The sequence below is a fragment of the Symphodus melops genome (genome assembly GCF_947650265.1).
Source record: "Symphodus melops genome assembly, chromosome: 16".
NCBI classification, from domain to species: domain Eukaryota; kingdom Metazoa; phylum Chordata; class Actinopteri; order Labriformes; family Labridae; genus Symphodus; species Symphodus melops.
This window is the reverse complement of record NC_136706.1, coordinates 2,711,859-2,737,059: the sequence shown is the minus strand read 5'-3', so window position 1 is coordinate 2,737,059 and position 25,201 is coordinate 2,711,859. Positions and strand designations below refer to the sequence as shown.

The 25,201-nt window shown below is 41.0% G+C and overlaps 1 protein-coding gene across 1 annotated transcript; it reads left to right on the top strand.

Moving 5' to 3' along the window:
* The first annotated feature begins 2,414 nt into the window (after window positions 1-2,414).
* On the top strand, window positions 2,415-18,296 carry lhx5 (LIM homeobox 5). The gene is made up of 5 exons (XM_079364605.1): window positions 2,415-2,985; window positions 5,091-5,314; window positions 6,076-6,353; window positions 9,778-9,943; window positions 17,926-18,296. Exons 1-5 carry the CDS (start codon window positions 2,813-2,815, stop codon window positions 18,273-18,275), a joined length of 1,191 nt encoding a protein of 396 aa, XP_079220731.1. The 5' UTR covers window positions 2,415-2,812; the 3' UTR covers window positions 18,276-18,296.
* Window positions 18,297-25,201: the final 6,905 nt, after the last annotated feature.

Below are 25,201 nucleotides of genomic sequence, written 5' to 3'. Positions count from 1 at the left end.
GATCACGTTACACAGTTTGTCATGTTTACATCTAAACTGAAGCCTTGCACACAGAACAAATGGGTAATATATCTCAACGTCTTCAATTCCTTCAGCTTTACAAACATCTGCATCTTAAAAACACGACAACAAACCTCAAATAGAAGTCAGAGGGATAATGTCCTTGAAGGGAGAGGGATACAAAGTTGTTTTTTTTATGGGAGGGAAAAATGCAGGTAGTCGCTATAAGAGGCTGAAGTGTCGTGCCTTGTTATTGTGATGACTGGCCTCAGGTCCAAGTTTCAGTCTACCAGAACATCAACGTGTGAGAACCTATTCAACATGTAGATTGTTGAATAGGTCTGTCATATGACATATGCGTATGACATATAATGTGACTGTGTAATGCAGGATTCCCATTGAAAGGAGAAAAGCCTTCTGCTGTCCTTGGTGCTTCCTGCATGTCAGCACCACGGACAGCTCTCTCTGTCTCTCTCTCTCTCTCTCTCTCTGTCTGCACAGGTGAGTGTCTCTCGCCCTCTGAGTGCACAGCAGAGCAGGGCAAACAGAGCTTTTTATTCTTTTTGCACAATGTGATGGGGCTGCATTCAAACACGGCTTGGAGCATTTTCCCTCACATGTTCTTTTTCCCACCGTCTGCTCTTCAGAATATCTCTCTCTCTCTCTCTCTCTCTCTCTCTCTCTCTCTCTCTCTCTCTCTCTCTCTCTCATCACTGTCCCTCTCTCGATTTTTGTGTCTCCCAATCGTTTTACAGAAAAAGGGTCCAGTTAATTGGGGGAAACTCATTCAGCCTCTACAAAGGACTGAAATATACAGGGTAAACCAGAGCTTCTCTGGGCAATGAATTCTCCTAATATTGACATGAAACCACCTTTAATACCCAGAATAATAGTAACAATTTTAAAGTCCATCATCATAGCACTTTGGGAATTAAAAAAAACAACAACAATACAATGAAAAAAACACAAACCGCTTAAACCGTCTGAAATCATCAAGGACGGCGAAGGTAAAATAGAGTTCAAAGCAAAAAACTCTTTAACACATGCTCTTATTTTGTGAATGTAAAACATGCAAGTGTGAAAGACTTTTTGGGCAATTATAAGAAAATTCATCTGAGGAATTATTAAAAATGTTCACAATTAATCAGAAAGAAAATGAAATTGCAAAAAAAGTCTCGGCATTTTAAATCAATTCTCAAAATTCAAAATGAACGAGATAAAATGATAAAAACAAAAATAATAAGAACACATTAACAATGGTTTTTTTTTCTGAATTTCAAGATTATTGTCAAAACTTCAACAACTTCTTATGTTTAGTTCTTGGGTATATTTTAAAATGTTTTTTTTTTCTCTCATTAATTTTAAAAAAAACTTTCAAAATGCAATTAAAAAAAGTCCTTGTTTTTATTTCTTCTTGCCTGGCACTAACAACCCTCCATATAGGGTGGTGTAATGATAGATAGATAGATAGATAGATAGATAGATAGATAGATAGATAGATAGATAGATAGATAGATAGATAGATAGATAGATAGATAGATAGATTTGCCCCTTTGTTAACCTCTCCTTCTCTAAATGTTATCAATGATTTGTCAAAATGAGTCAAAATTCACACCTCTTGCCATTCACATCAACCATCACTGAGGTCGAAAAAAAAGCTTAAACAAGTCCCCTCCTCCATAAATTAACGCATCGCCTGTTTGCTTAACTGGAACTAACAAAACGCGTCTGTTGGTAAATATTTGAAATCCCTCTTCGATTGGAGGCCACTCTGTTAAAGCAGCGACTGACCACCAGCAGGCTCTCGCTATTGATGAGCTGCAGCTAATCCATCGCATTTCCCTGTAAATAGCTTTCTGCATGAGAAAAGGCCCCGCGGCCCCCTCCTCTGCGCACTGTAATGCACGAGCGTTTTGTCACAAGGCCATTATAAGGTTGTGTAGCATTAGCCCCTTGTTCGACTACTCCCACTCCCTTTGCAGCTATTCACATTCAATCCAGGAGCCTTTTACAGACGGCCTCCCCGTGCCTGTTGTGCAGGTATTTCCTAACTTTCATTGTATCTTTTTTTAGTGGACTTTAAGGTCTGACCAGAATGCTAAAGGGAGGTTCTTTGGTTGCACTTTAACCTAAAATAAAAAAAATAAAAAAACTCTTATATGTTTCTATAAGCTTCCACATCCAGACTGGGCTCTAAAAGCTGGAAACAAGCTGCATCCTCGGCCCTGGTATTTCTCTTTCCACGGCGTGTGGTTCATGCTTCGCTTGGAGGCTACAGCTATGATCGTGTAACCATAACAACTGTCCTCTGATTGGCTCCTCTGGCACGGGAATTAACAGGGGCGTCATCCAATGTGAGCGCAGGACGCGCGCCGCGCTGGCAAAACCTCGTGATAACCCAGGCACAGTGATGCTGAAAGTGGCGACGTGAGGTGAGCCCGGAGGAAATGAGTGGAGCTCCAAAAAAACAAAGCACGAGCGAGGGATGAAACATCAGAAATAAACACGTTTGAATGATGTTGTTTGAATAAGTGTGAGCACGTGAGAAACCATGCTGAAGCTCTCCTGTCTCTCCTCTCTGGATTTTGGATTGTGACAAGTGCCAGGACTGGAACCCAAACAGGACCAGGACTACAATAAATCGTAAGGATTGTTGTCACCCTCTTTCCCTTTGAAGGTTCGTCCAGTTTTCGCCTGACAGCACACACCTCCCGGAGCCAAGACGTTGTTCCCCGTAGATCCGGGTCGCCCCAGTCCGAGCAGCACAGTCAGTGTGGGCAGGTCGGCACTCGGCGTCCTGCAGGCCGGAGACATGATGGTCCTCTGTGCCGGCTGCGAACGGCCAATTCTGGACCGGTTCCTCCTGAACGTGTTGGACCGAGCCTGGCACGCAAAGTGCGTCCAGTGCTGCGAGTGCAACTGCAACCTGACCGAGAAGTGCTTTTCCAGGGACGGGAAGCTCTATTGCAAAATGGACTTTTTCAGGTAACTGGACTGAAACATGTTTTTAAAATATGCTCTGGTGCTTAAGCACACAAAGTGTATGCAATATGTCATGGATAAAATATTGATTCAATAATATAGCAGGTCTACATGCTTAAAAATGAATACAAAAGAGAAAAAAACCCAGAAATAAATTATGGTCAAGTAGCCAAAAATTTTAAACACACATTTTAAATTGACGATTAAAAAATTAGACACAATTCAAAGAGGAATTGTTTCTTCTTTTAGCAAAAACAATGGCCTGCTGACCTGATCTTATGCGTGCACATGAGGGGTCAAAATATCAAGTCAGGGGTCAAAGCATTTTAGATAAACCTCATTTAGATCCACCAGCTTTAAATAAAACACCTTTACATTTAGAGCACATGCAGAAAGAGCTTTTAACGTGATTTTAGTTCACTCACTCAATTCAAATATTGGTCACATCGTGGGTCATAAAACCAAAGAAGGGCAATTAAAACATATAATCTCACTTTGTAGGCACGTGTGATTATTTTTCATCTATTTTCCACGTGCAGACAACACTTTCCCAAACAGCTATTAGGCCATTAACCGGTTCACAGTTCCCAAAAAGTGTTTCAGGTAATTGAGTGATAAGTGAAGCCCTTGTTTGTCCCGCCGCTCTCTCTGTCTCTCTCTTAGCATCATTTTCATTTCTATGTGTGCGTTATTTTCTCCCCCCAAATTGTCTAATGACATGTAAGACACATTAGCCCCTTTTTTTAAAAGGGGGACGGGCTGGTTTTGGCCTCGCGCGGCCTTGGCCATCATATTACCACAGGTCCCATCAAGGGCTGGATTTAAATGGACGAGCCATTAGCCGGGCGAAACAGTAATCACCCTAATATGTCCATTTGTTGTGTAAGTAGAGTTGTGCCCTTTTCGCTGGGGGGGAGAGAGGAGGGGGGGGGGGGGGGGGGCTCGGCCATGCATGTGAAAAAAAGGGACAGTGCAGCGATACCATTGCAAATGGGGAGACAAGCCTACATTAGTGTTAAAACAATGATACACAAAGGGAGTGCTTGCTGTCACCCAAGGGCTTAAGCACCCCCCTTCTGGATAGGCCGGCTGGAAATCCAGGTAGACCGACCAGTTTGAGCCTGAAACATCTTTAATATGGGGTAAAAAAAGACAAACTGTGAAACACCTTCATGTATCAGGCTTAATCTTTTAGCACTTTTATTATTACCTAAACGCTTCTTCTTCTGATTCATCCTGTCAAACCAGGAGGGGACTTCATCTGAATTATAATATTTTTTTGTTGTGTATTAAATTGATGAGTTCCCACCCAGTGAAGCTCGTATTTAAGCGGGTGAATATGGATTAAGAGCAGATTTTCACGCTAAAATGCTCCCACTCTGCCTAATCCTGTAATATATCCTCGTCTACAATGTGTTGATTGTCACTAATACGTTTTGCGTGGGGTTATTGTCAGAGCACCTCCATCAAAATAGAGAGCAGGAGGTTTAAAGCCTTCGCGGTTATTTTGCTTCTTTTTTTTTTTTTTTTTTTTAATTTCTGCTCCTTTTTACGCAGCTGTTAATAATTTTCTCATTCAGACGTGTCAACAATGTTTTTCCATTTTTGTTTATTGTAGAATTAGTTATGTTATCCATGTAACATTAATACTGAAATATTCTCTTAATCTGACAATAATTACAGGGCATACTTTTTGGAAATTGTCATTTAAAAAAAAATAAATAATAATAATTTACGATTTTCTTCATGTATATTTTTCCAAGGAAGAAAGTTATTATTCAAGTTATATTTAATATTATACTGGTGTGATTCGCTTCATCAGCTGCATTTTTATAATTTAATTCTGATCATCAGCACAGTTTAATGTGCATGCTCTGATATTGTTTATACCGAAAAAAAACATTTTTAGAATCAATATATTTATATTGCCAAATATTGTCATTGATAGCATAGATATAAATTCTGTGTTATAACCATTAAATGGCATAATACAAATCCCATGTTATGGCCATTTTTTATCTCAAGTCAAATAATAAATATAATACAATATGTCTTTTGATTATGAAAATTAAACTGAATATTTGTTTGTGTCGTTTATATTTCTATAGGCGGTTTGGCACAAAGTGCGCGGGCTGCCTGCAGGGAATCTCGCCGAACGACCTCGTGCGTAAAGCGCGCAGCAAGGTGTTCCATCTGAACTGCTTCACCTGCATGGTGTGTAACAAGCAGCTGTCCACGGGAGAGGAGCTCTACGTGATCGACGAGAACAAGTTTGTGTGTAAAGAAGATTATGTGAGCTCCGGAGCCATAAAGGAAGTCAGCTTAAATTCAGGTAACATATATATATGATACAGCGACATGTGTGTGCGTTTTATTCTGTGTACATACAAAAAACTCGATAAACATAACCTTATAAATAAGACGCCATACTTGAAGAGATACCAGAAAGATAAGGATGGAGGCTTGGAATGTAAGATTTTTCAACATTTCGAGGAGTCCATGGAGAGGATTTCGCAACAACCTTTTTTTCAGATGAGTGCTTTCAATATTTACCTTTCACAGGACAACGGCTTTCTGTTATTGTACGCCAGTGTCCGCTGGGAATGTTGGATTGTCTGCTTGCGCGTGCTGCTTCTGTTTCCACAGTCTGTTCATCCTCAGAGAAAGCTCACGAGGACCCTGAGCAATACTCTCTTATTCTATAGAGCCACATTGTATCACGGTTTTTTTTAAAAAAAAAAAGATCTTTATCTAAATGTAATTATCCTAAATGTATAATTTTAAAAAAGATTATATTTTTTCCACATTAATATGCGCATTTTTAAAAGGCGTTCTTTGGGACCAAATCTGCAAATAAACAAATAAATACCTCTTGAAAAAGACAATGTAAGAGAGATATCTGCTTGGGAAAGAAGCGCAGATTAATCATACAGATGACTTCATTTTTTACAAATTCATCCACAATTTCAAACATGTTTTGGCGAGATGTTTTTCCAGTGTATATCGCATCTCAAGGCCTGATTTAAGCCCCCCCCCTCCCTCCTCTCTGACATTTCAGATCGTGACCTTCCTCTTGTTTGTTTCCCCCCTCAGTGTCGTCGTGTACGGATAGGAGTTTATCGCCGGATCTGCAGGACCCGATACAGGACGACATAAAGGAGACGGACAATTCCACGTCCTCAGATAAAGAAACGAACAATATTGAGAACGAGGAGCAGAACTCGGGCACCAAAAGGAGGGGGCCCCGGACCACCATCAAGGCCAAGCAGCTGGAAACGTTAAAGGCCGCATTTGTGGCCACACCGAAACCAACCCGGCACATCCGGGAGCAGCTGGCCCAGGAGACCGGACTGAACATGCGCGTCATCCAGGTGAGGTTCAGCTCAGTGTGTGTGTGTAGGTGTGTGTGTGTGTGCGTGTGTGCGCGTGCGTGTGTGCGTGCGTGCTGCTGCTGAGGCAGGCTGTGGGTCTTTGTGTGAGAGACAAAGACAGATTTGAGAGAAACGAAGGATTATAAATCAGTGGAATTACTTTTTAATTTCGCTCAGGGATTTAATTGAAGGCTTCATTATCTGCTGGAGAAACGTCCAAACATGATGTGATCTATTAGCAGGATAGAGATCCACTTTAAACGTCTGCAGGGGAGACTGATCTTCGTTGTGGTTGCATTTTATAAACTTTCTTATATGCATCATATACATGAGAACAAATTGCATTGCAACAGTTGCCTTCACTAAAAATGTGCATTCAATCTCAGTTAAAACAACATAATGTGGACTGTTCGAGATGCTTAAACATGACATTTACTTAAAAAATAAGGAGAGAAATATATCTAAATGATTACATGTTGCCTTCAAAGACAATTTGCATTTGTTTTATGTCAAAAGAAATGAATCATTTTTTACAAATCCTGCATGTTGACTCTTGTGTTTTATAGAATTCCCCCTGAATTTAAACTCACCTGAAAGATTCAAGTGGCCTTTACAGGCAATGTGCATTTGATCTTTAAATAAACATTTTATTATGAAATAGACATAATGACTATTTAGGGTGTATTTTATATAATTTCCTCAAATAAAACTGATAGAAAATGATGCCTTAAAAGGTAAAAAAAAAATACCTTTACCAACAATTTGCAGATCAAAAAACAAGTTAAATGAATAACAACCGTGAATTTGGAAGCTATGTGTTTCTAAAAGAATGAAAAAAAAAAAAGTACCATTTGTTTGTTATAGTCCAAAAAATACTACTTTCATTTCACACCTTTCATTCAACGTTTTCTTCGTTATCCAGTGTAATCCTGCATTCCTTTTTGCTTACAAGTTTTATCTGCAGGCGTTTATTTCTTCTGTGAAATTGGGACGTTGTAATCCAATTTCTTGATGCACAGATATAATAGTGAATACGGTGTTTTGTTGGGAAGATCACACATGTTTTGTTTCAGCTCCACAGCCATGAAATTAATGAAAGGTTTCATTTTGTTTTTGCCAAGAGAGAGAGAGAGAGAGGAACCCCTGCAACACACATCCAAACAAACATGTAGTGCAGCACAACACACTGTTTTTGGACCTGTCTCAAACACACACACACACACACACACACACACACACGCACATACACACACACACATGATGTCTGGGTGCAGGCTGTGTCAGGATGATTAGCACCATCTCTGCCAACTGTGATGTGGCTTTTTGTGCACTCGCTGTAATTATTGCTGATTTCACAGATTTACATACCACCCCCTTTCCCACCTCTCTGCTCTTACTCACTTACAGCCTGCTGCCTTTGCTTGTTAAAGTAGACCTCATCTATATCATGTACTGCAGACTGTGTGTTTGTTTGTGTGTGTGTGTGTGTGTGTGTGTGTGTGTGTGTTTGCATCAACAGAACTCAATCAATCAATCAGGCAGGCCATTCCTCCGTCCGTCTGTCTCTGTGTTTTTGTTGCTTGGAGCCAAAATGGAGTCTCTGTTTCGTCATCCTCCTCCTTGCTCGTTCGCTGTGTGTTAAATACCACTGCTCTCAACACAGGGAGCCCTGCGAGCCACACATGCACGCACGCACGCTGCTGCTGCTTCTCCAGCGTGTGTGTGTGTAATCCCTAAGCAACGCTCTCTGGAGGGGAGCGACAGCATTTCCATAAAAATGTACCCTACAGTTAGACGATTGTTCTCAATAAGCAGGTGTCGCCTTTGCCTGCTGGAGCACACAGAACACAGCCTAAGTGGTTTTAGGTGTTTTTTTTTTTCTCTCCCCGTGTGTGTGTGTGTGTGTGTGTTTTTGTTAATCTGCAGCACAGTGGGATTCTGCCTCTGGTGTAGCCTCGCTGGGGTTGAACATACATCATTATTCAGCAGTGATGCAAGATGTGTTATGAGCTTATAATGCAGACATTCTTCCATATGGCGTGTGATGTTTCCACACTTCCTGAAATCCTCCTTTGTTCCCTCTTCAAAGACGGTTTATTTAACACGAATGATGATCCTTTTTAGACTCTGATTTATAGCTTTGACTGTTTATTCAAACTTGTACTGAGGTGCATTAGAGTATGCATTTATGCTGCCATTCAGTACTTTGGCTGTTTACTTGAACTAACGCTGCAGTGCATTCAGTTGAACATTCATATTGCTTTACTAATCATCTTAATTTAGAAATGTCTTCACAACTGAGACGTGTTGCAGAGTGTGTGTTTTTCGCTCTCGTTTCATTCTTGAAAAGTCTTTTTATATTCACACGCATAGATATGAATAAGACTCTCGTTCGCTGATCTTTCCGACGCTGCCTCTTTAAGAGTTATATTTTGGAATCACTGCGAGAGCGTCCCGATGAAGAAAATCATCATTTTGGGATTAAAATGAAAGATTTTACATTCTGTGGAAAGATTCAGGATTAGTGGGGAAGCTTGTTTTGCAGCTTCATTTTTTGTTTAATTGAGAAAAAAAAGGAAACAAATCAGGAAAAAGGTGACATCACGTATCAGGTTTTTTTTTGACAGCCCTGTGTTACACATGTGACCTGAGCACATAATAAAAAGCAGGCTCTGAAATGTGGATATTGCACTCGGCCATGATGTGACTTTGATTACAACCTGACGTCCTATGATGTGATGACAAATATAAATGGAGTTGTTTAGTAGTCAGTACATTTTGGGACTAAAATGCCTCTTGCAGAATAAGACATGCAATGCTGATATTTCTTTAGATTTATCTGAAGATTTTCACGTGTTTGCTCACTTCTAACCTTCTTGTTAATACTTGTTCAATGATGTAACACGTTTAGTTAACTTTTGACACAATCAGTTGTTTTTACGAGAGTGCAGTGTGGAGATTAAACAATTTAAACCCTTAGTACTATTCGTCATCGTGAGAAAAGGAGACTCTATTGCGTTTTAAATTCTGATTGTGTCATGGCTCCAAAGCAGACTCTGTAACAGTGAGCATGAAATTGAAAAGATGAGAGAAATCACCTGAAGTGATCAGGATTCAAATGAAGACGATACATATTAATTTGTTTTCAATTCTACCTACCGTGCTTCAGTTGTTTTTGTTGGTGCATGATGCAACAGACTGGATCGTGTCGTGATTGTGATCAGAGTCTGAATCTTACAACAGCGTGAGTCGTGTCTCTGCCGTGACATGGATGACGTTTGAGCGAAAAAATGGCGTCTGACGAATAATCGCGTGCATTCTGAAAATGTCATGCAAAATGAAAAGGCTGGAAACTCTTTTTTTTTTTCATTTTTTTTTTTTCATAGCTGATAACCTTGACTTCCATGTCTCTGGTTCGATGCAGGTTTGGTTCCAGAACAGAAGATCCAAAGAGAGACGAATGAAGCAGCTAAGTGCACTGGGGGCCCGGCGGCACGCCTTCTTCAGGGGCCCGAGGCGGATGAGGCCCCTGGGAGGCAGGCTGGAGGACCCAGACATTTTAGGACCTGGGGCCTACGGTTACTACGGAGGTAAGACATATTATCTATACGCTTGTGAGCATACTGCAGGGTCATAAACCCTTATTGTTTTTTGTTAAGTCAATGTGGATGTCCAAACTGAGGCAGAGAGAGTCTGGGTCACCAGGTTCTGCGCTTCAGCTCAGGGATCAAGATTCACCCTCCACACTACCTTTAAACTGATGATAAACAGCAGCTAAAGGTTAGCTTGTGAAATACGCTTGAAGGTGTGTTTAAAGGATTCTTAAGGATATACGGCACCAAGGGATACCTTGAAACTGGTGCAACAACAAGATAGAAATGGGGTGCCTTGAGAAGAGGAAAACATGCAGCTAATGTGCAGCACGTGATCCATCATCGTTTTGTCTTGAACCGTTGGTATTATTCTCTCAGTGTGCAGACACTTTTCATGTCTAGTTGGAAAGTATTCTTGAAAGGACTTTTTCTTACTTGATCAAAACATAAAAGTCTCGTCCAGCTCTCGTCGGCGTAATCAGAGGAATATGTTGGCATTCTTCGTTCATCTTTTCGGGCTCAAAAGACTCGGTTTGAAACGATGTAGAAACAACAGTAAGAGCTGTCAAAAAGGATTCCTGAGAGAAGAGTCATGCTTTTTGTGTTTCAATCTCAATGGAGCTGTGCACTGTAAACTTTCAAAGGTTACAGCATTTGATTGGACCTCTGTGCTCACTTCTTGAGTCTCTTTCTCTTGAATTGTAAATATTCTACTTGAACTACAATTGCTACGTCTACCATGAGTTACTCCAAGAGAAGAAGAGGAAAATGTATTTTTAATGGAAGTAACACATTGGAGTTGATTCAACAAAAGACATTTTTTAAAAGCAGATAAGTGAAGATTGACATGATAAGTGTTCTGAAGAAGACTCTGACTCTAGTGGGCAATATACTGACACTGAATAGACCATCATTTCTTACACCCTCTTTGGCAACAACAAGCTATCTGACCTTGAAAATGCAAAAACATATTCTTGAAGAGGAGTTTAAGCACTTGACTGGTTAATGACTTATACATTAACAAACAAATGAGATAATACATGATCAAAGCAGTCAATCGTTGGGTGTCTCATGATCGATTCACGATACGAATCTTTGTTCGGTCCAAAAGGATTCATGATTCAAAGTCTAGTTTTGATTTAGTACATACTTCAGGATCTACTCCAGTGATCTGTGACTGGCTGAATGTCTTTCTGCTCCATTTCTACTTTTTTAAAGAGCTAGCATTAGCACTAAGCAGGGAGTGAAACATTCATGAAAGTTATGAATGTATTTAAAAGCTCAGAAGATAAGAATATAGATGTTGACCTAAATTGCACAGTGGAGGGAGTTTGTGGTCTGCCGCTGTATTAAACACTTAGTATGTTTATTTTACAGTGTTATGTTGGATCTGAGGACTCATATGTTTGAGCTTCCCCTGCCGACTAGCTGCAAGTGTAAGACTCCGCCTCCTCCATGCTAACAGATTTGACATACTATCAAAGTGAATGCTGTCAATCAGGATGTCACATCCGGTTTGAACTACTTCAAACAAAAAGAGCACTAAACATCAATCAGCATGAAAATCACTAACTATCACAGCAGAATCATGCCCGTCCATCTATCATCTTTTCCCGTTCGGGGTCGCAGGGGAGCCGGCCCTTACTGTCATTGGGCGAGAGGTGGGATACACCCTGGACTGTTCGCCAGTCAATCAAAGGGTTAGAGACAGACAACCAGCCGCATTAACATTCACACCTTTAGGATGCATTTAGAGCCACCAATTAACCCAACGAGCGTGGCTTTGGACTGTGGGAGGAAGTACCCGAAGAGAACCCACGCAGAGCAGTCCTGTCCGACGATTCAGACCAAAAACCTTCTAGCTGTGAGGGAACAGTGCGAACCACTGCACCACTGTGCCGCAGATTCATACCTCGAAATATATTTATTTGAGCTGTATTTCACTTTTCCATTCGGCCCTAGGTTCCATCTGTTAACATGGAGGAGGCGGAGTTTATATTCTATACTTGCAGGCAGCCTGCAGGGGGAGCTCAAAAACCTTTTGACTTCACTCCCAGGTTAGAGTTGGTGGGGGGGTTTTTTTCTGGGTAGTTTTGTTTCAAGTAATTCATAGATGAAGAAAGGATCGTGTGTAGCATCGTCATTGAACACTGCATCGTTCTCCAGAGTAGAGGAGGAAAGTCAAGAGAAAATGTAACGAAAGAATCTAATAAAACAGGCTGTAATCTTTTCATAGACATGCTCCAAACTGACACTGACGAATCCATTCTGACCCGATATGTGCTTCGATTAGTGGAAAGAGGTGTGCAGTAATCACATGGCTCTCCTTTGGCATTAAAACCCTCTAAACATGTTTTGAAATGTAAAAGAATTAAAAAAAAAAAAAAGCCAAGATTTGAAAAAATCAGAATACCACTTTGATATGTTAATTTCTCTTCAAATTTCACATGTGATTATTGGAAATATCTGCTGCTACCAAACAACTAAAGATGCTTCAGAAGCTGGAGTGAAGTCATACCTGTGTTTCTGTTTCTTACATGTATAAAGAAACTGAAACTTCTTCTTAAATGACTGTGCGTGCGCTGGCATACAAGTTGGTCTCCAATTGCTACGAAGGCGTCTTAATCAATACTCTTTCAAAAGAAAACCCTCATCAAGGCTACTTGAAGAAAACGAGGATTGTAGCGTCGTCTGTATCGGTCACATGGATCAGGGAAAGAATCTTTTTGGAGACTAAAGGCAAGTGGGCAGCAGACAATAACACCGCGCTAACGCAACATCAACCTCACACTGAAGTGGAGGAAGAAACAAGATTCACCTGTCATTTGTGTTTCAGAAGTCTGATTTTATAAAAAGTCTGAGAGTCGTGGTGTTATATAGAGCTGTTGCATGTCAACCTGAAGGACCCAGGCTTTGAAGACACAATAGCCTGGAGCCGTCAAGGCTGCAACACAGGGTGTGGGAGGGGAAAAAACAGAGGACAAAAACCATCATCCCTCGCTCTCATCTTTCTTTGCATTCTGCTTTCACTCCCTTTTGTGCTGCAGCAGCAGCAGCACAGAGATCGCCTTTATCTGAGCTCGCTGCTTCTTCATGCACCTGTGCTTACAGAGAGGAATGCCTGTGTGTGTGTGTGTGTGTGTGTGTGCCTGTTATTATAGTTCCCAGAGCCAACGCAAGCTAGTTGCTTAATCTCAAGGTCAGTCAAACCAACAGGGGCTTGTTTGTGATCAAATAATTAGCTTGTTTGTCTAAGTCATGTCAGGTCTTATTGTCTCTACTGATCATTTTCCAGCAGCCGTGTGCAGCGGCTAATGAAATCAGGTGACATGTTTTCTTAAAATCCAGCCTGATAGCTCAGTTGAAATAGGAGGGAGAGGAGCATGTGTCGGGGTTGGAGAAATGCTAGTCCAACATTAGTGGCGCCAAAAATGGTCGGTCAACAATCCTAGATGAAGGTGGTGCTGGAACAGAGAGGGTTTAATGTAGCTGAAGGAATTTCGAGCGCAGGGAGGTGGGGGGAGATTTGTAGGGGAGACTATGAAAGAGGTGAGAAGCAGAAGACAGGTGGCGGTTAGTAATTGTTAATGGATGCAAACAGTGTGTGAAGTAATCAGCACCATGTGGAGTAGAAGGTTTACAAAGTGTTTTTTTTTTTTTTTTTCTCTTCTGAAATATACTTTTAGGGAACAATTTGGCAAAATCCATCATCTGACCAAAATGACTTTGCTGATACTCATTAGAGTGATCTACCCTGGCGTCATGTGAAAGGAACATTTGTTCAGTCTGATTAAAACAAATAGGAACCTCTGGTGTTGATAAATATGGCTGATACAGATGTGCAAAAAAACCTGCAGTTCTTCGAGTATCCTCTCGAGGCTTGCTCTAAAAGTAAAGAAATCCCCATTAAGCTTCAGGTTAAAATGAACATTTAGATATTAGAGATAAAAATGTTCAAAGACATAGCTAAATATAGCTAAATTCTTTTTTTCAAGAGTTATAATTAATGGCATAATTAATGGTGCGGTTGAGTTAAGTGGTGAAGAGATGAGCGCATCGTAGTTGTTTGCTAGAAGGCTAAAGACCCGCCTCAGCGCCAACTCTTTTTCTGGATTGATTGAAAGTTAGGTTGAGATAGCTTTTCCAATATGGCAGCTGCCATCGCTTGGCTTTAAAAGGCTTTATTAACGGTGCGTTCACTTTGATTTTGGAAGTCAATCCATCATTGAAAACGTCCTCGGACGTTAGAATTCTGAGAAAGAAAACTCGGAGTAACTTTAGTAGCCCGAGTTTAAATCCAACATGGCTGCTACATGCATCAGAATCATGTTTAATTGTTAAGTATATTTACATATACGAGGAATTTGTCTTTGGTGTTTTGGTGCTAAACAATGAACAAAGGAAATCAAGCAGGACTATGAGTAAACAGTAAAGTTAAAGCTGTACACCATCATGTTTATTGACAACTCTTGTTTTGTGTAACTGAATTAATCACACTGATAGCATGGTTCAAGTTCTATCTGTTTAACTATAATAACATGTGGTTATGTTACTATATACATAGAATCAGAATTGTTTTTTATTGCCAACTACATTTACATATACAAGGAATTTGTCATTGGTGCAAAAGAATAAACAAGGCTAAAATGTTAGCAAAAATAGCCTGCCTGACTTAGCTGAGCTTAGCTAAGTGTTGCTCAAACAATGCAGCCTCTCTTAGTTGTCTTGGTGTAAAAAAGCCCAGGATGCATTGATAATGTCTTTGGGAAACCGAGGCCAGTCCTTGTGTGACAACAGCTGCATCTGTGAAATGGAGGTGTACTCAACATGATATTTTTAGATTTCTATGACCATAGACTGAAAGAACCAAACAGGGTGCCTAATTGCATGACCAAAATCCTTGCCAAAACTTACTTGATGGATTTTTTTTCTTCAATGGAGCATATTGAAAAGTTTACACAGAGAAGAAAATAAACGTGTGCTGAATGGATGTCAAAGTGTACTGGATTTTTTTTTTTTGCACTGCTTCGTTACAATAAAGGGTCTTTTCAGCCAAAGTACCCCAAAAAAAGCAGAAAAAAACATTATTTTTCTGTTTTTACCAACATGTACCTTTGGCTACAGTTTACAAAAATATATGATTTTTGTCTCTAAAAATTCTGTCACAAATTGGCAGCAGGTGATTAGAATTAAAGATGTTATGCTCACAGTGTTGAGGTCCTGTAAATCTCTTTTCAAAGAGCTCTCCATTCCTCTGTAAACAGCTTTATAGGAAGTTTGTATATTTCCCAGAGGAAATAGCTGTTGTGGAAATTTGAAATGTATTGTCCTCATGCGATGAGCAGAATCAATATTCCTTTTCCGTTCTTTTGTTTTGAAGTTCATGGAAAAATCAAAGGGGAAATCATCTTCAAATCCAGGTAAATAAATGCACATTTGCATACTCAAATCCTGGCACCCTTTAACCGATAACCAGCGCGTTCATTTTTGGTCATGAACCCTGGTTGTAATGCAGAGCAAAGGAGACTTGAGACTATGTGAATGAATAAATAATTCATAAAAATGTTTGACGTATCAGTGCGAGTACACCTGCAGACATCAAATATTAGTCAAAGCCCCAACTTCTCTCAGAGGCACAAACATGTCACTCAGCGTTAGAGGTTATTTGTAAATCCGAGCGTGTGCAGGAGATTTTCTGTGAAAGCAAGGAATTTGAGCTGTATTCTGTCATTATTGTGTCTTTTTTTTTCTGCAGCACCTTGAAGTGAATTCATGCTCAAACGTGGCAGAGAAAAGGGAGTTTTTCTAAACCTGACATTGAAGCTTCAATAAATCCTTTTTTTTCCACAAGATAGATGATAGAATTTTTCCGATCACCTTTGTGGTCCTGATTGAAATAAGACAACAAGTACAAGTGCCTTAGACCTTAATTTCTCTCTTTTTAAATGGAAAAGTCTCAGAGAAAATGACACTTTTTCTTGTGATTTCATGTTCTTCATCCCAAGTTCAAGTCTTCTTCAACACAGCATGAAGTTCTCTTTGTAAATGATGTTCCTCTTTACAGTCAAATCGGCTTGTTAATTGATAAACCCCTGCTGTATTCAACTGTTACACAGGTTAGAGAATCTCTTAGCATTTTCACCTCCTGTTCACTTTGTTGGGCCAAAAACCAAAAAGCGAAACTAGAGGCTTCTACGAGATGGCAAATCTGTGGGTGACATGTGCATACAAGGACTTAAAGGGCTCGGTTTGAAACATAGCGTTAAGTGACAGCCCTCAAAAGAGATTTTATTGATTGATTGATTCGCTTACAAATAAACTGGTGTAAAGGTTTTTTTTTGATAAAGAACCATTTTGTCTTGTGATGAAGCATAATTGATGGTTGAACCTTGAGTTTAGTAAATTCATCCTGAAGGCTGCAAAACTCTTTGAAATGTCTGAAGTTTTTAGAGCCGCTGCATGTATACGCCAATGGACGGAATTTCTCCCCTGACTTATCGAGATTTTTATTTTTTGTTCAGCCATCTTGCCATTGTCTCCTAAACTTCAGTCATTTTGTGAGATAATTTTGGGCTTTGAAGCAAAGTGAAAAAGGTCAGAGAGGAACCGTGACCACACTCCGAGGACTTTGGTCTCTATAAACGAGACAGCATTTCTAATATGGAGACTTTTCAGAAAGCGATGGGAGATTTCACTGCTGCTATGTTTAATGCAGTTTATGAACCCTGATCTCTTGTCTTGTGCTTGTCCATATGAAAACATTGACAAGCAGATGGAAGAGAGACTCCCATATCTGCAGGCTGGATATCTACTGGTGAAACCAGAAGCCTCACTATATTGACTCTTTTCCCCGAGAGAACACATAGATGGGTTAGATAATGAATTGGTTGATTGGCAAATGTTTGATTTTTAAGCCAAAATACATCGATTGGTTACAGCCAATGGAAAGTGAGGATTTGCTGCTTATTTCTGGTTAGCACCTTGTGAAATATTATTTCCCATAACAGGGCTACATCATGTTTATTGTAACGTGCAATATTTTTTTCAATATGACGGACCATGTGCATAATGTACAGATCCATTACATTCATTATTACCATTTGCAAAACTGAGTGAAGTAAAATATATAATAATTGTGATTTTACATTCATTATCTGGGTCATACAGGACAGGTGCCATGACTTTTTGCTTAACTTATCGTACCTCTATTTTCTTTTTTTAAATCAAATCACAGTGTCTTTACATTTTACCCTTATAATACATTTATGTCTTTATAAGTCACTTGGTGCTCTTTTATGTGATTTTATTTTTTACTGCAGTTTTGGAGCTTTCTGCCTCTAGATTTTTTTTTGGTGGCCTTAGGAACCTCTCATTGGCACTATTTTCCGGGGTGTATTGACAAAACGATTCATCAGAACATCAGCTGGTAATGTAAGTAACAGTTAGCTGCAGCTTCGCCTGGATAGCGTGCTGTGAATAATGGGGCGTGATCAGTGGAGCTCAGGAAATAGCCACAGCCCAGTGAGGTGAGGCGTCAGGATGTTGCTGGAAGCTGCATCAGACACGAGGGAGCAGAGAGAGAGAGAGAGAGAGAGAGAGAGAGAGAGAGATTCAGCACACAGGACCTGGCAGGGCTGCAGGGAGGCTGGAATCTCATTTTAGAGTTTGTCATCCAGATCCAGAAGTTTGAGCGGGGGAATCCATCGTGGTGCACGCATGGCTGCGAGCTGATGGCTGAGGGAGACGAATGCAGTGTGTAAAAGATGAGAGAACTGAGGTGGAGAGGTGTGGAGTTGTTTATACACTCAAATGAGGCTGTTGGAGAGCGGTTGGTTGGAAATTGGACATGATCAATTTACCCACTTAGGTAGAGGTGGAGGTGGGTGTGAAATCATACGCAGCTGTGGGGGACTTGGAAGGTTTTTATGCAAATTTGATATGATAGAAACCTAACCTTGTGTGATTCTGTCTCTCCACAGAATACCAAGGTGACTATTACGGACCAGGAAGTAACTACGACTTTTTCCCCCATGGCCCTCCATCCTCACAGGCCCAGTCTCCAGCCGAATCCCCTTACATCCTGGGCTCTGGACCCGGTGCCATGGAGGGCTCGGGCCACCACCCTTCAGATGACCAAAGGTTCACGGACATGATCTCCCACGCGGAAACGCCCAGTCCGGAGCCCGGCTTACCGAGCTCACTGCAGCCTGTCCCCGGGGAGGCTTACGGAGGCGGACCCAGTCCTCCGTTCTCTTTGGCCAGTAACTCAAGCTACAGCGCACCCATGTCCCACCAAGGCCCCGAGATGGGAGAAACCGCAGCCTGGTAGAGGGCGACAGCACCACAGAACATGGACCATTCCTGGGCTGACAGTCAGCCTAGTTAATTCAGGAGAAAAAAAACCCAGAAACATTGTGGAGTGAACAGTACAGCTGGAATTTCTACAAAGGACTTTTTAAAAACCAAGACAGATTTTCACAACTGGTGGACTTAAAAAATCGGAGTAAAGAGTGGGACAGCTGGCTGGAAAACCTTAATATTTGCTCCTTGGTAGAGCATATCCCTACCTGGAATACTGGACTTGAATTATTTTAAATAAATGTTACGATTCCACCCAGCAAAAACACTTCATTCCTGGCCTTCCCCTTTATGAGGGGACATCTTTACGTCTCTTCATTTGTCACTACATGTTTGTTTTGTTTTTTAAACGTTGCTTCAAAACAATATCATTTTTCCATTCAGTTTTTGTTGCCTTTTTTTCCAAACTACACTTCATGCGTTAATGCTCCTATAAGAACTTGTATGTGGCAAGCTCGAGTCAAAGTCACGTTTTTTTTTGTTTTTTTTGCTTTGAATTCTCTCATCTTTATGTCAACGTGTCAAATCGAAGACTGTTTTTTCACAGACCCCACACACACACACACACACACATTTAAAGATGCACACACCTCTGGTATTGACTTCCTCAAACACACATCTCAGCTATAAATCCCTTAATGCACAAAAAGTGTTCTTGATCATAGCTCAAAAGAAAGATGTCTATACCATTATTCAAAACACGCACACAATTATACAGACACTTGTACTCACTGGAGCACGCACACGCACACACACACACACATTAAATCTCACACCCATCCAGCCCGGCCCTGATAGTTCTGCTCCACAGACTGCTTCACCTGACCTTCCTTTTGTTACTGTCCCTTTTAAAAAACATGTTTTAATGGAAATGATTTTCAAAAGAACATTGAACCCATAATGGAGAATCTCCTTCAACAGCTGAGGTCTCCTTCGTCTAAAGAGAGAAAACAAAAGAGGGGGCAGGCAACATCTGTGACATTACCGCTGCATGTCTGCTCCGAAGCACTCATTGCCATCTAGTGGCCTTAAAGCACACAGAATTAAAACATCTCAGCCCCGTCGGGCTGTGTTTACATGAACATCTTTGTTTTACAGAGGACATATTATGATTAATCCCCCCCCCCGTTAAATAATGCCAGTTCATAATTCTGTGTTTCGGGGCCAAGTGTCATCGGGGGCCTGTATTGGAGAAGTCAGAAGTCCTTTAACTATATTAAAGGAAACAATATTTGAATCCCTCCTTATTATAACTGCGTCAAAAAAAAAAGGAGAAACGCATCTCCCAAACATTCCCATTTTCAGTCTATTTTTTTTCCCTCTTTCAGCTCATTTGCATCATGCACAACAAATGTCTTAAACAAAACACATTTGCATCTCTGTTTGTCCACAACAAGCTCACTTGAATATTGTTTTGGAGTTTCCTTCAAACATTGTATAAGATCTAGAGAGAGTGTGTCTTATTTCTGATGTATATGAGGATACAAAAGTGAATGTGTGTGTGCTTCTCTGTGTGTGTGTGTGTGTGTGTGTGTGCCTGGATGCCTGAGAGTGTGTGCGTGTGTGTGCTTGCCTGAATGTGTGCATGTGTGTGTGCATTAAAGAGGGGGGGGAAAGGGGACAAGGCTGTATTATTTCTATGTAAATAGCACTCGTAATAAAACCTTCTCTTACAACATTTAGGATCTGGCTTTTTCATCCTCACACAGACACAAAACATGTATCAGTACAATTGGTCCCAGTTTAGAGAGAATATAGTTTCTACCAGATATAGTTTTGTCCTTATTATTACCTATGATTAAAAAAACAACATCATTTTATATAAACAATAAATGCATTGTCATGTTTAAAAAACCTAAACAGGAGCTAATAAAGTGATTGAAATAATGACAACCAGAGATGTGGATCAATTCACATTTAATTCAAACCTTTATTTATTCTCAAAAAGGACATTGAGGTGTCAGTGTTTCAAGATTAAAGACGTTATATAAGAAGAGTTTAACGGTGACGTCACATAAAGGCAGTTTAGGCCAGTAGCTTTCTTTTGGTTTCTGGAGCCAAAAGTGAAAAAATCACCATCCGAAACACGAAATGGATTCATATCATGTTGTTATATTGTTGTCATTATAACTTAAAGTAAGACATTAAAACTGTTCAACTGCAACAGACGACACATATATTTACCAACAAGCTAAGTCAGGCTCTTTTAAAATGGGTCCTGTGACCTATGACCTTTACACATTTCACAAAAGCACCTAAATAAGTTCTGCCGTCGTTACGTGATTGTGTTTACACTTTGCGTCTGCAATGGTGTAATACTGGTGTCCCAGTGTGTCACTACACACACACAGACCCACAGTGTGTTTGTTCGTCCTGCCTGATCAGGGGTGGAATGACTTCGCCCCCCCACAATCCAGCACCAGTTGTTAGATTTTGCAGACGAGGTGGAACAGGGGCGTAAAAATATCCTGCCTTAAACTGACGCAAAAGTGACTGACAGCTACACGTAACTTCAACCCCTGTACAGTTGTCAAAAAATGGAGAGTTGGCAACTGTGCTAGCAAAGCAAACGGCTTCATTTTGATGGTATCAGCAGGCTCACAATAACGGGAGCATCCATCGCTTAAGATTCACTCAACTTTTACCATCTGATCTAAACGCCTGGGAATTAAGCAGCTCAGCAGCTAGCTTTGTCTCTCTGCTGAGGTCAGGTGGCCACAGTGCTTTAATATGAATTCTTATTTATATTTTATTTTTGCAATGGCAACTTTCTGCTGCAGGAGTACGGAGCATTGAAGGCACGAAGACAGAACCAAAACAGAACATTTTCGGGCCGGAAACAAAAACAAGAGGCTTAAAGAATTAACAGTGCAAAAACTTTAAACGCTCATACAGCTTACGAGAGGAAATACAGAATGGTGGGATAATTCTCTATCAGTTTGTGACTTCAAATTAACACTTTGGCAGTCATTTTTTTTCCATTTTTGATTTGAAAAAAAGTATTGTGAAAAGCTGTTTTTGGTTGAATTCTAAAATTGTTTGTTTGTATTAGTTTCTAAATTGAGCATTCGCTGACGCTGCATTAAGCAGCCGAGTCCAGAGTTCTCCGCGGTTCAAACTCCAGATTTCTTACTTGCATGACCGTGACGTCAGCTGAGTGCCGTTGGATAGCCCTGGCCCTCACAGGGTCCCTCTGACCCCCCCATAACTCCTCATCCTTTTATCCTCCTCTTTATCCCCTCCTCTGGCTCCACATCCCCTCCTCTTGTTGTGGAGCCAGGTGGGCCGGCGGTGGCCCAGGTCTGCAGTAATTTTCCCCCTGACTGGTTTTAATGTAAAGGGTAATGTGAGAGGAGACAGGCAGACACTATGTATGTGAGGATATATATTCACACACACACACACACACACACACACACCGAAGGGGGATGTGGTCCTCAGCATCCACCAGTCCATTACCAAAGAAGTATATCCTCTTTATTTATTTCTTCTTTGCTCCCCTCTGTTTACTCTCAAGAGTATTTTCCTCAACTCTGGTTTTATTACTCCATCTCCTCTGAAACACATTTCTCCAGGAGAGCTACACACACACACACACACACACACACACACACACACACACACACGCACACACACACACAAGCTCGCGAGCATGCACACTCGCAAGAATATATAGAAACTTGTGCTGTGTCTTGAGCACCAGTAAACCTCCACGAATCGCCTTCGGTAACCTTCACCTTTCTTTCACCTAGTAGCATCTGGTTATCACTTTCACACACACATACAGGTGCATACACACACATATTCACTTGTGCTGCCTCTGTATCACGCACACACACACACACACACACGCACATGCACACAACAATCCCATTAACATCAGTAGTTTTGTAATGGATGTGTTTGCGGTGCTGCTGTGGGAGAGAGGAGAGACCTGGAGTAGCTATTATAAATCATTCGCTTGTTCCCCCTCCCCCCATCACACACACACACACACACACACACACACACACACACACACACACACACACACACACACACACACACACTCAGGCCCTCTATTGGCATCACTACATGGGGCTCCCATTCACTAACACTGCAGACAAACACACACATACATCCGTGCGTTTCTCCCCCTCCCACTCTCTTTACCGCCTGGGGTGGGGAAATCCTATTACCCTATGAAGAGGAGGAACACATCATTAATTACACTCACATACTCCTTTAGACACACACACACAAACATGTCTATATGCCAAGCTCAATTTCAACACACACACTCACCCACTTAGAGTAAATCACAGCAACTCATTCTTACACAAAACTCTTATTTTCAGCTGCATCATGCTGCTATATATTTCATTTTTTGTTTATTCCTCTGTCAGTTGCTCACTGACAGCTAACATTAGAGCCAAGCTGGTTTATCTGATAGCACACAAACACACACACACACACACACACACACACACACACACACGCACACACACACACACACACACACACACACACACACACACACACAAACAGAGGCCTCTGCTTCAGCAAGGAATATGTCAGGAAGCGCGAGAAGAAAAAAAAAGTTACGATCGCCGAGAGAGATTTCAGGCAACATGGACAGGCAGGCAGATCAGGGAGTGTCAGAGTGTCACCCTCAGATTTATCCGGAGCCTCAACAGCCTTCTCAAGGTTTACAGGATAGATGGACGCCATAAAGTGATACATGCACGCTATAAAATGAACAGAGGAGGAGTAAGCCATGCGTAGCTGCCGGGCTGTCAAAGAGGCTGTTTATGCACCCAGGTGGGCACCTTTTGGACACATTAAGTCGTGGCTGTCAGAGCAGAAACAGAACGAGAAACTTTGCTCCAGTGACAGCGACACGACTGATCGTCAATGTACAGATTTATCACAATCCTATAACGGTTAAAATAACAACAGATTACAGCAAGTTGTAGGCTAGTTGCCCTTATCCCATTTTAAATGAAATGACTACAAGCTTCCCTGTTCCTATTTATGACTAACGTAAAGTCTTTATTTAATTTAAAGCTCCTGTGAGGAACTTAATTTTGGCGACTGTGGGCAAAGCAGGATGATTGATCGCCTTGCTGATTTTAGCCTGATAGGAAACATGTATTTACTTATTTTAAAGGTTGTTCCTGCAGCGTGCTGTTAATGCCCTCATCTGACACCTACCCTGCGGCAGGGTCGACAGACACTTTAAATAACTAAATAGAAACAATCAAAACTTCTCGCTGATGGTCTGGTTTGCTTTTAAGAACATGAAAGATGCATCTGTATTCATTTCAATCAGTTTCATAACCAGATAAAAACTCCTCCTCACAGGAGCTTTAAATGAAATATTTGGCAATTCAGCAGCTCAATTCTCCGCTATACTCAACTGTTGGGTATACGGTAAAATAAAACAAAGATATTTAAGTACGTCGAAAATGAAAGACATGCTTAAGGGCATACACAAATGAGCAGCTTTTATACTGAAGTCTAAAAAAATGTACATGAACGTGCTCGTCCTTTACAAATACATGCAGTTGTTCTAATGAGGTCATCTGAGGTCAACAGTTGAATCTTTTTGCATCTTTCTTCACCTTTCAAGACTTCCTTTCCCCGTTCAGAGGCAACACGGCAGAAAGCTTGAAAATAACACAAAAGAAGAAAGCCGAAGACTTTCTGTACTGTTCCTCTTATACTAACACATAACCACAGCACCATCAAGTGGCTTCACACCGCTACTACATTACAGCAAAACGGCCTGGACTCAGTAAACTGTTTTCGTGCAGAATGAGGCAACAAGAAGATCAGTTCAAGTTTATATTTAGCCACTTTGAAAGACAACTAAACTATATCAAAGAACTGGCTTAGTCTACACACCCATGCTAAAACAATGTTATCTATCCATCCATCCATTTTCTGCCGCTTACAGACACTTCCTCCAGCTCTTCCGGTGGGACCCCGAGGCGTTCCTAGGCCAGTGTTTTTCAACCAGTGTGCCGCGGCACACTGCGTGAACACACGGAGAAACAGGCAACTTTCATGAGAAAAACCACAAAGGTAAATGAGAGAGCCCTTAAAGCGAGCTACCACGTTGCAGAACTTGTAGCTAAATCAAAAAAGTCCCTCACTGTGGCAGAGACATTAATACCTCCCGCCTGCAAAGCCATTGTAAATGAGATGCTCGGACCTGAAAAGAAATAGCCAAAGTTCCTCTCTCAGATAACACAATATCCAGACGTATTGATGACATGTCTGCAGACATCGAAAGTGTGGTTTTGGAAAAGATCCGTATCAGTAAGAAATTTGCTTTGCAACTTGATGAGTCTACTGATATTAGTGGACATGCTCAACTCTTGGCCAATGTGCGTTTTGTGGATGGAGACGCAATCAGAGAAAACTTCTTCTTTTGCAAGGCATTGCCAGAAAGAACAACAGGAGAGGAAAAATTTCGGGTCACATCAGAATATCTTGAAAAAGGAGGACTTAAGTGGGAAAACTGCACGAGTGTCTGCACTGATGGAGCGGCAGCCATGGTTGGGCGCACCAAGATGTTAACACTGCTGCATTGTGTGAGATAATAGTTAAACATTTGAAAAACTTTTGAGGAGAAGATGTCATTTTATTTCTCTTCAGCCTTCACTGAATGCCTTGACTGGGTTAGGGACCCTTATAGCTCAGCATCAGTTGTTGGAAAGGACATGACTTTACAGGAGCAGGAGGACCTAACTGAACTGAGACAAAATCGTGGTTTAAAGCTAAGCTTTGCAGATCTACCTTTGGGTAGTTTTTGGTTGGCTACTGCCAAGGAGTTCCCTATTCTGGCAAACAAAGCAATTTTGACTTTGCTCCCATTTTCCACGACATATCTGTGTGAGGTGAGCTTTTCAA

What these genes read in the sequence shown, in the direction of transcription:
- lhx5 (XM_079364605.1), top strand. Translation starts at nt 2,813, where the DNA reads ATGATGGTCCTCTGTGCCGGCTGCGAACGGCCAATTCTGGACCGGTTC. An exon ending in TGCAAAATGGACTTTTTCAG is followed by an intron (nt 2,986 to 5,090) that starts GTAACTGGACTG and finishes ATATTTCTATAG; the next exon opens with GCGGTTTGGCACAAAGTGCG. An exon ending in GGCCTACGGTTACTACGGAG is followed by an intron (nt 9,944 to 17,925) that starts GTAAGACATATT and finishes GTCTCTCCACAG; the next exon opens with AATACCAAGGTGACTATTAC.